This window comes from Hippichthys cyanospilos, chromosome 6 (assembly GCF_059441005.1).
Source record: "Hippichthys cyanospilos isolate Australia breed blue-spotted pipefish chromosome 6, RoL_Hcya_1.0, whole genome shotgun sequence".
NCBI classification, from domain to species: domain Eukaryota; kingdom Metazoa; phylum Chordata; class Actinopteri; order Syngnathiformes; family Syngnathidae; genus Hippichthys; species Hippichthys cyanospilos.
The window spans coordinates 1,653,992-1,662,544 of NC_142374.1; the positions used below are offsets into that span (position 1 = coordinate 1,653,992).

An 8,553-nucleotide genomic window follows, 5' to 3' on the forward strand; every position below is an offset into this window, starting at 1 on the left:
AGACGAGGCGTGAAATACCGCTCTGCCAATCTAGCTCCGCCTGCTTCCTCCTCCAAGTGAGGTTACGCTTCCAGCCAGCAGTGGGCTTCTGGGTTAAAGGCTGAGGTTGCCTTTTTGCGTTCCCATTTGGAAGTGACTGTTGTAGGAGCGCCTCCAGACGAATGCCTTGGCTTCTGGTGAGCTGTCCTCTTTTCAAGGCGCTGTTTCACCGGACATTTGCAAGGATATTGATGCCATTTCCCTGTCTGATTCAGACTCATGCTTCTGTGAATTTGAGTTTGATTCTAGGGACTCCACTGTGGGTTCCCCTCCTTCTGAGAGGGGCTCGTCTCTCACTGCATTGGGTGATGCATATTCATTTGTATCCCTTTTGTGCGCAGCTTTACGGGAGCTTCAGGTGGACGTTCCTTGTCCCCAGTCTCCCCAGAAAAATCCCTTTTCCGGCGTGAGTTTGATTCTAGGGACTCCACTGTGGGTTCCCCTCCTCTCACCGCATTGGGTGATGCGTATTCATTTGTATCCCTTTTGCGCGCAGCTTTACGGGAGCTTCAGGTGGACGTTCCTTGTCCCCAGTCTCCCCAGAAAAATCCCTTTTTCCGGCATGGCCACCCTTCTGTTGCCTTCATTGTCCACAGTTTGGGCATTATTTAGATCTCTTGCAGTCCAGTTGGGCCGATACGAGTTCTTTTGCCCGCCTTACTTGGGGCGGCATGGCTCGATGGTGGACTGGTTGTCTCCCAGCCAAAAAGCTGTGGGTTCGATCCCCCGACCGTCAAGACCACGTAGAAGTGTCCTTGAGCAAGACACTGAACCCCCAGTTGCTCCTGATGCTGCGTCATCAGTAGTTAAATGACTAGTTAGTGTAAAGCGCTTTGAGTACCTAAGGTAGAAAAGTGATATATAAGTGAAAGTCCATTTACCATTTACTTCTGAGGGGTGTACATTGGTGGCGTTACAGGAGGCTGCTAACATTGGGTTAGACCACATGCCTGTTGTAGAGGGGGATGTCACTTCCTTGCTCTTGTCACCAGTACGAGCTCGCTTGGCGTACGCAGCGTTGTCCTACTGTACAATCTCGCATGCTGGATGACCTCGTTACAAGGGCCTATAATGCTTGTGCGCGCTCGGCTCGCATTGGCAACTCTGTCTCGCACCTGTTGTTTGCTGCTATGGCTGTGGCGGTGATACTGAGTCAGTTTTATCATTTGGCGAGGCATGTATACATGCTTTTGCCCTTATGACAAGGGACCACGGGCAGGTGATGTCCTACTTGGTACGTTCGCACCGCCTTCTCTGGTTGTCTCAGTCCTCCTTAACTGAGTCCTCCAAGCCTAATCCGCGGGACTTCCCTGTAGTCCCAGACACTTTTTGGTTCTGGTGCAGTGGAGACACTAGAACGGTCACTCAGGGTCCTCCTCAGCTTCCCACCTCTGTGCCTCATTACCGTGTTCCATTGCATAGCCAAATATGTGGGGTCACCAGTTCCCTGCGCCTCCCCAGAAGGTATGCTGCTGTGGACACTCGCTCTTTGGCCTGCGTGCCTGCTGTGAGTGACAGTCACCTCATTGATGGATTTCACTCTGGTCTACAGGTGCCTAACAGTAGGCCCCAGGCGGGTGCCCCTTCGCCTCGCCCCCCAAAGGCCCTGCGACACCGTGAGTCACAGGACTGAGGTGTTGGGGCCGTCCGTCGGGTGTTTTTCTCCTCGGCAGCTCTGGCTATGGGCTACTTTGGGGTCAGACCCCTATTTGCTGTCCACCTTGTCCCAGGGGTACAGATTGCAGTTTCGGTGCTGGCCACTCCGTGGCCATGCTTGCCCGACCTTCCCTTCAGTGAGTGGACGACGTTTTGCGGGTCCTGGGGGGTTTTCGCCTGAACAGACGCCTCCCTTACGGAAATTTTTTACGCCTGCTGGGCAAGTTGACTTCTCTCACCGCGGTGGTGTTCCTACACCTTCGTCCCCTACAGATGCGTTTGAACAGCTTCCACTTGGATGCCGGGAGACATCGCTCTTCTCGCTCTGGCCCCGTGGCGCCGGCATGGCGCCGGCGTGCATTTGTGGCTGCAGCCGTTTATCTACGAGTGGTGCCATCTCGCTGGGAAGTGTTTTCCACAGATGCCAGTCTCTTTGGCTGGGGTGCCGTTTGGCAGCACAGGTTCACTCAGGGACATTGGTCGTCGACGGACACCGCAGACCACATCAGTGTCCTGGAACTTTGGGCCGCAGACCACATCAATGTCCTGGAACTTTGGGCCGTGCATCTGGCGCTCATCCACTTCCTGCCATTCTTTCGGGGTCAGCACTTCCTTGTGTGGCCAGACAATACCTCAATAGTTTTCCACATCAATCATTAGGGGAATACCAGGTCCATCAGGCTGCTGTTGGTCATTCGAGCCCTTCTCCAGTGAGTTGCCATCCACCTAGCCAGTTTGCTGGCAGCCTACCTTCCGGGTATCTTAAATCAGGTAGCAGACTTGTTGTCTCGCGGGGTTCCAGCAGCCAGGGGAGTGGCGCCTGCACACGGAGCTTGTGTGTGCTATATGGGATCATTTCAGTCAAGCAGAAGTCGACCTCTTTGCCACGCAAGAGTCGACTCACTGTCTCCTTTGGTTCTCCCTGATGGAGGTGAGCAGTTCTGTGGCAGGATGCCCTGGCACATCCTTGGCCGTTTTGTCTCCCATACACCCGCCCCTCATCTCCTGATCTGGATGGTGCTCCAGAGGGTCTTTCAGGAGGACCACACACTGTTGCTGGTGGCCCCCATTTGGCCGGCACAGAAGTGGTTCCCTCTGCTCCACAGCCTGTGTTTTGCCGACCCTTGCCGTCTTCCAGCCCAGTCGGATCTGTTGTTCCAACAAGAGGGACGAGTGTGCCATCCCCACCCTCATCGGCTTCACCTATGTGTTTGGCCTCTGAGGGCCCCGACCCATTGCTGAGCTGCTGCTCTGAGTCAGTCAGGCGCACTGTTGTCAACGCCAGGGCTCCTTCCATGTGGTTATTGTATAACAACAGGTGGAAGCTGTATGTGTCGTGGTGCATGAAGCTTGCCACGACCCCGTGGCTTGTCCTGTTCCTGCTGTCTTGGAATTTCTGCAGTCTCTCCTGGATAAGGGGTGCTCACCTTCCACGTTTCAGGTTTATGTTGCTGCCATTGCGGCCCGCACGCGTCGGTAGATGGTGACTTGTTAGGGTTCCACCCGCTTGTTTCTTCGTTCATGAGAGGGGCCCAGCATCTCCGACCCCTACAGTGCGCCACACACCCCTGCCTGGGACCTGCACGTGGTGCTTGGCCTCATTTTGAACCCCTGTGCGAGGTGCCTCTCGGGTAGGTTTCTCAGAAGTCTGTGTTTTTTCTCGCCATTGTATTGGCCAAACGTGTTGGGGAATTGCATGCCCTGTCTGTCAGCACTTCCTGCATCAAGTGGCACACTGATGGGGGCACGGTCAATGTCAACAAACCTTTGCACATCAATCGTTTTGTGACCACGCCTGGGGTCGATGGGACCTCTGCCAACATCTTGTGCCCTGTGCGGGCATTGCGTTTTTATGTGGATGCTACGGCGTCGTTTCGTAAGTCATCTCGGCTTTTCATTTTGTACGAGGGCCCTTCCAAGGGCTACCAGCTTTCCAAACGTTTGTCTCACTGGATCATTAATGCAATCACGCATGCTTGCAGGTATACGGAACACCCCTTACCTTCGGGAGTCCATGCCCATTCTACAAGGAGTGTCGCAACTTCTTGGGTTGTACTGAAAGGGGTTCCCTTGGAGGATGTTTGTGCTGCTTCTTCCTAGTCGCCGCCTGGCACTTTTGCCAGTTTCTACTGTGTGAATGTTGGTCCCGCCCATTCTCTGTCTGTGGTCCTGGGCTCCTCGGGGGCGTCTATGTGAGGTTGAGGTGAGGTGACTTCACTGTTATTCGTCATTCCGTGTTTTTAGCACCGCCTCTGGCCGTGTGGAGGGGTGAAATAGAACGACAGTTACATATGTAACAGCGGTTCTTTGAGCCCCGGATGCCTGCCAGAGTTACTTGTCACTCGGATTCCTTGTCTCTGCGTTGTTCACAGTAGGTTCTGAGGGATAGACTACCGGATGACGCTGCCTTATATATGTCCCGGTGTCATATACATGACGTTTTTGATGGAATGCATTCTTGTCTTGCGCTTGCATGAAGGCTTATTCCATGCTTTTAGCACCGCCTCTGGCAATCATCTGGGGCTCATAGAACCGCTGATACATACGTAACTGTCATTTTGAATGTATTACTTTTAAGAAACATTTCTACAACTTGCTTAACGCTTACTTAGAAGAAAAGTTTGTAATGGTTGTTCAATGCTGTTGCATATATATTGTTAAACGTTTGAGACTGAGGAGCTGTACCCTTCATATCCCTTCATCGCTTTCTCCTGTCCTCTCAGCTTACCATGCCGGTCTGTTTTCCCATGGTTTTCTTTTTATTTTGAAACATTTGAATGACAACTTTCTGAACTTTCTCTGCATTTTAAGATGGCTTTCAAACATTTAACAGGGAAGTTCTACTGCTTGGCATTTATGTTGAATAATATTTATTCTTAAATAAAAATGTCATTTAGCTTTGTATACCATTTATTGAGTTGTGTGTTGGTTGGGGTATTATCTAAAATAAATGTAAATTCACAATAAGGGTTAGGGTTAGGGTCTTGAAGGATCTTGAAGGAGCAATCCTCACCTCCAGATGCTCCTCAGGTGTCTTTCTGCTGAGTTTCATCGTCGTTCCCGCCGCCTTGGGCACACGCATAGCGAGCGCTTTGTCCGCGCTTCTTCCTACACGCCTTTTCCGCATGCCCCGTGGTTTTGCAGAGACTGCACCAAACTGTCTTTGAGCAGTCATCTTTATGATGGCCTTTCTCGCCGCATCGCCAACATGCATAGTCAGATCCGTTTTTCTTTTTCACCGCCGACCGGACTTTCAGCACCCTCTCTTCAGCCTCCTCTGTGATAGGCCCGATGTCCTCCGCGGCCTCGAAGTTCTGCAATTTTGCCTTGAACTCTGGCAGTGAGATGTCTGCCGAACTGTGCGTTACCATAAGCGTGAACAGCTTGTATTTTTCTGGTCGCCCCCTCATTATCATTGCCATCATCAGCCCCTCGCTCGGCGCTTCACCCTCGCTCTTAAGAGTTGTTATAATCTGCTCTGCTCTAATGACATATTGAGTCACTGTCTCTGTGTCCGCTTTCTTTAGCGCAGTCATAGTAATGTACAAGGAAACAATGCGGGGCCTACCTTTGCCTGTATAAAGTTCTCTCAACACTCGGTGACTCTCTCGTCCTTGTCTTTAGTCTCTCTGAAAATTCGTCCCAAACTTGTGTTGTCCAGGAGTGGCGCCGACGCGCAATATGCGTCGGCATTCAGCTTAGCATCCAGAGCCCGAGGTTTCTCCATCATGGGACCGGTTGGCTCGTTCAGAATAGTCTCCTTCAAACCCGCTCCGTGCATACAGCATAGCATTCTTTCCTCCCAGAGCTCGTACTCCTCTGCTTTTCCGTCGAAAGTGGGCCACTTGCTCTTGCCTTTGCTCGCCATGTCTCCCGTGACGCAGTCCCATAACTCCGCTACCCGTTAGCCTAGCTTTAGCCTTCCGCGTTGCTACCGCTGCTAAACTAGCTATACTTTGCAGCTAACTAGCTACCTGTGATACACCGTGCTCGTGCGCACTTCGTCTGACGTTCAGAAGGATTCTTGCAATATTGGGCCCATAACCTGTTGAAATCTCTGGTTATGTCATCAAACAAGCTTATATCCTTTTGCCTGGCCACAGTGGATGAACCCTCTAACACGACAGACCACTTCACTGCTATCAAACACTGGTGCACTTTATTTTAACATCACACATGAACGAACTGCTCTCCATGAGAGTCAAGTGCAGAGAGAAAGGGAATACATAAAAGGCGCAAACATCAAGCACACTTCTTCTATTGTCCTTTGTCAGCTACAGCGCCTCTTTTTGACAAACAAGGATATAACAGTAACAAGCAGTGATACAATAACATTCAACAATTGTTTATGGTTACTGCGGCTATATTGGGGCGTACATAGAAATCTAGGAACTGATACCTTACTTTGCGGGTTTCAGACTTCGCGGGGGGTTGACACCCCCCATTAACCGCGAAGTGGGGGGATCACTATTACCATTATTATTATTATTATTATTCCAATTTACTTTTAAAAGAACTTGCCCATTTTTGAGGGTCTAAACATGCGCAGTTGTCGGGCCTGGTGAAATATTAGTGCTTCCTAAAACAATGCAAAAAAAATTGCTCTGCAGCACCACCTAAGGTCGAAAAAGTGCAGCTGGTCCCAGCCCGTTTGACCTAGAGCTACGAAAATTTTTAGGCATATGTCAGCGCGAGCGATGTGCTCAGATGTACAGAAAAATAGTTATACATTTTTGAATGTGCATTTTTGGCCCATTTTTACAAATTTGCAGGTCCCAAACTTCTCCTTGTTTCTCCTAAACGCTTTACCCAATCGCCTTCAAATTTGCTGTTGTGCATTATTAGACATAGGGGCACAACTGGGCAAAATTTGGTGAAGATCCGCCGACATATATGATAGGCGCGGAGTTTCAAATTATGCGTTCAATTTTTCCTTCCCCAAGAGTGACAAAGACCTTAATAACTCTAATGTACAAGCTTCAAAAAACCTAAAACTTCATAGACACATGACAACTCATGCCTATAAAACCTTTGAACATTTTTTTTTTTAAATAGCTACTGGCGCCGCGTAGTGGTTGATAAAATGTAATTTTTTTAAACGTTCATGGATTGTGCAGTCTGTTTGAGTAAAACAACTGAAAATTGGTCAGAACACCATTAAGACATGGAATATTAAGGTTTTAAAATTTTACGACTTTTTGATAATGGCCGTGATCTGCACGCCACCTCAAAGTCACGCCAAAACGAAAAAAGTGGCTGTAATTGGCCGCAAAATGGCCTAATGAGTGGAAAATAGCCTCTCACTCCCGGCCCGTTTGACCTAGAGCTAGAAAAATTTGTAGCCTTATGAAGGACCTCAAGCCCTAAAAAAAAGTCAGTGCGAGCCATATGCTCAGATGTACAGAAAGAGAGTTATGAATTTTTGAATGTGTACTTTTGGCCCATTTTTGCTCGTTTGCAGGTCCTGAACTGCTCCTTTTTTCTCCCAAACGCTTGACCCAATCGACTTCAAATTTGCTGTGGTGTTTTATCTGACTGGGAGGGACAATTGTTCAAATTTTTGTGACGATCTGCCTTCAAATATTTTGGGGGCGGGGCTTCATATTATGCCTTTGACGTTTACTTAGCCACATGTGACACAAACCTTTATAACTCAGCTGTACGTATGTAAGTTCGAAAAATCTGAAACTTGAGACACATGAAGACTCAATCCCTAAACACGTGTTTAAGAATTTCTTCAATTGCTTAAAAGGCCACCTAGAGGCAAACAAAAATGTCAGTCTGATGTCTCGCCAAAATGAACAAGGTTGCTGTATTTGGACCCAGATGGTTTTATCTTTTCAAAACTTCATACACTTGATGGGTTTCCAATGCGAAACACACCTATCAATGTATTTTTTTGTCGTAGTTTGCGCGCCACCTAGTGGCAACAAAAATATAGCATTTTTTAAACGTTTTTATGTGTTTAGCTGAGCCCTTTGAAGTAATATTGCTGCAAATAAGTCTGACAAGCCTCTAGACAGCCCTGCTTACCTCCACCAAATTTTACGAATGGGCGTGGCCTCTACGTCCATTTTCATTCCAAAGCTTTATCGGACCATTAAAAGCTGCTGTAATTTGACCCAGATGATCTGATCTTCTCACAATTTCACATGTTGGATTAAAATCTATTCCTGAAGACATCGACAAATGTATAATCCAGTTTGCAGCTAGCGCCACCTAGTGGCTGCAAAAAATGTCATTAGTTGAAAGATTACAGTCAAACCTGTTTGGTTTGACCTACAGCTATGAAACTTTTTAGGCAAATGAAAGACTTGTAAGACCTACAAAAAAGTAAACAGGAGTGATGTGGTAGGATTTACAGAAATATAGTTATGAATTTTTTTAATGTGCAATTTTACCTCGTTCTTCGACATTAGCTCTGTCTCAAACTAGTGCCCTTTTCTCTTAAACGGTTCACCCCATTACCTTCAATTTTGGCATGGATCATTATTAGACTTAGAAGCATAGATAGCCCAAATACCGTGAAGATCTCATGCCATATAAGATGGGAGGGGAGCTTCTAATTATTTTTAATATTTCCTTCGCCAAGAGTGACAAAAACCTTACTAACTCAGCTGTAACAGTTTCAAACCATCTGAAACTTTGCAGGGACTTTAAAAGTCATGCCCTAATACAGCTATGTGACAAACTTCCAAATCGTTTACAGCGCCACCTAGTGGCAGACAAAAATCTCATTTTTTTACACTTTCATATACTGTGCAATGCCTGTTTGACTAACTGAACTCAAAAATGGTCAGAAAAGCTTTGAGACATTGGAACATGAAGGTTCTCAACTTTTATGACTTTTCAATAGAA

At 47.8% G+C, this 8,553-nt stretch overlaps 1 protein-coding gene across 5 annotated transcripts in view; it reads right to left on the reverse strand.

Moving 5' to 3' along the window:
* Positions 1-5,257, reverse strand: part of LOC148421817 (anoctamin-1-like) — a 109,169-nt gene extending 103,912 nt beyond the window's left edge. For all 5 annotated transcript variants that reach the window (XM_088418166.1, XM_088418165.1, XM_088418168.1 and 2 more), the window contains exon 1: positions 4,709-5,257. In XM_088418166.1, the coding sequence (XP_088274292.1) occupies positions 4,709-4,909 (201 nt within the window). In that variant the 5' untranslated portion in view covers positions 4,910-5,257. The remainder of the gene's footprint in view (positions 1-4,708) is intronic.
* Positions 5,258-8,553: the final 3,296 nt, after the last annotated feature.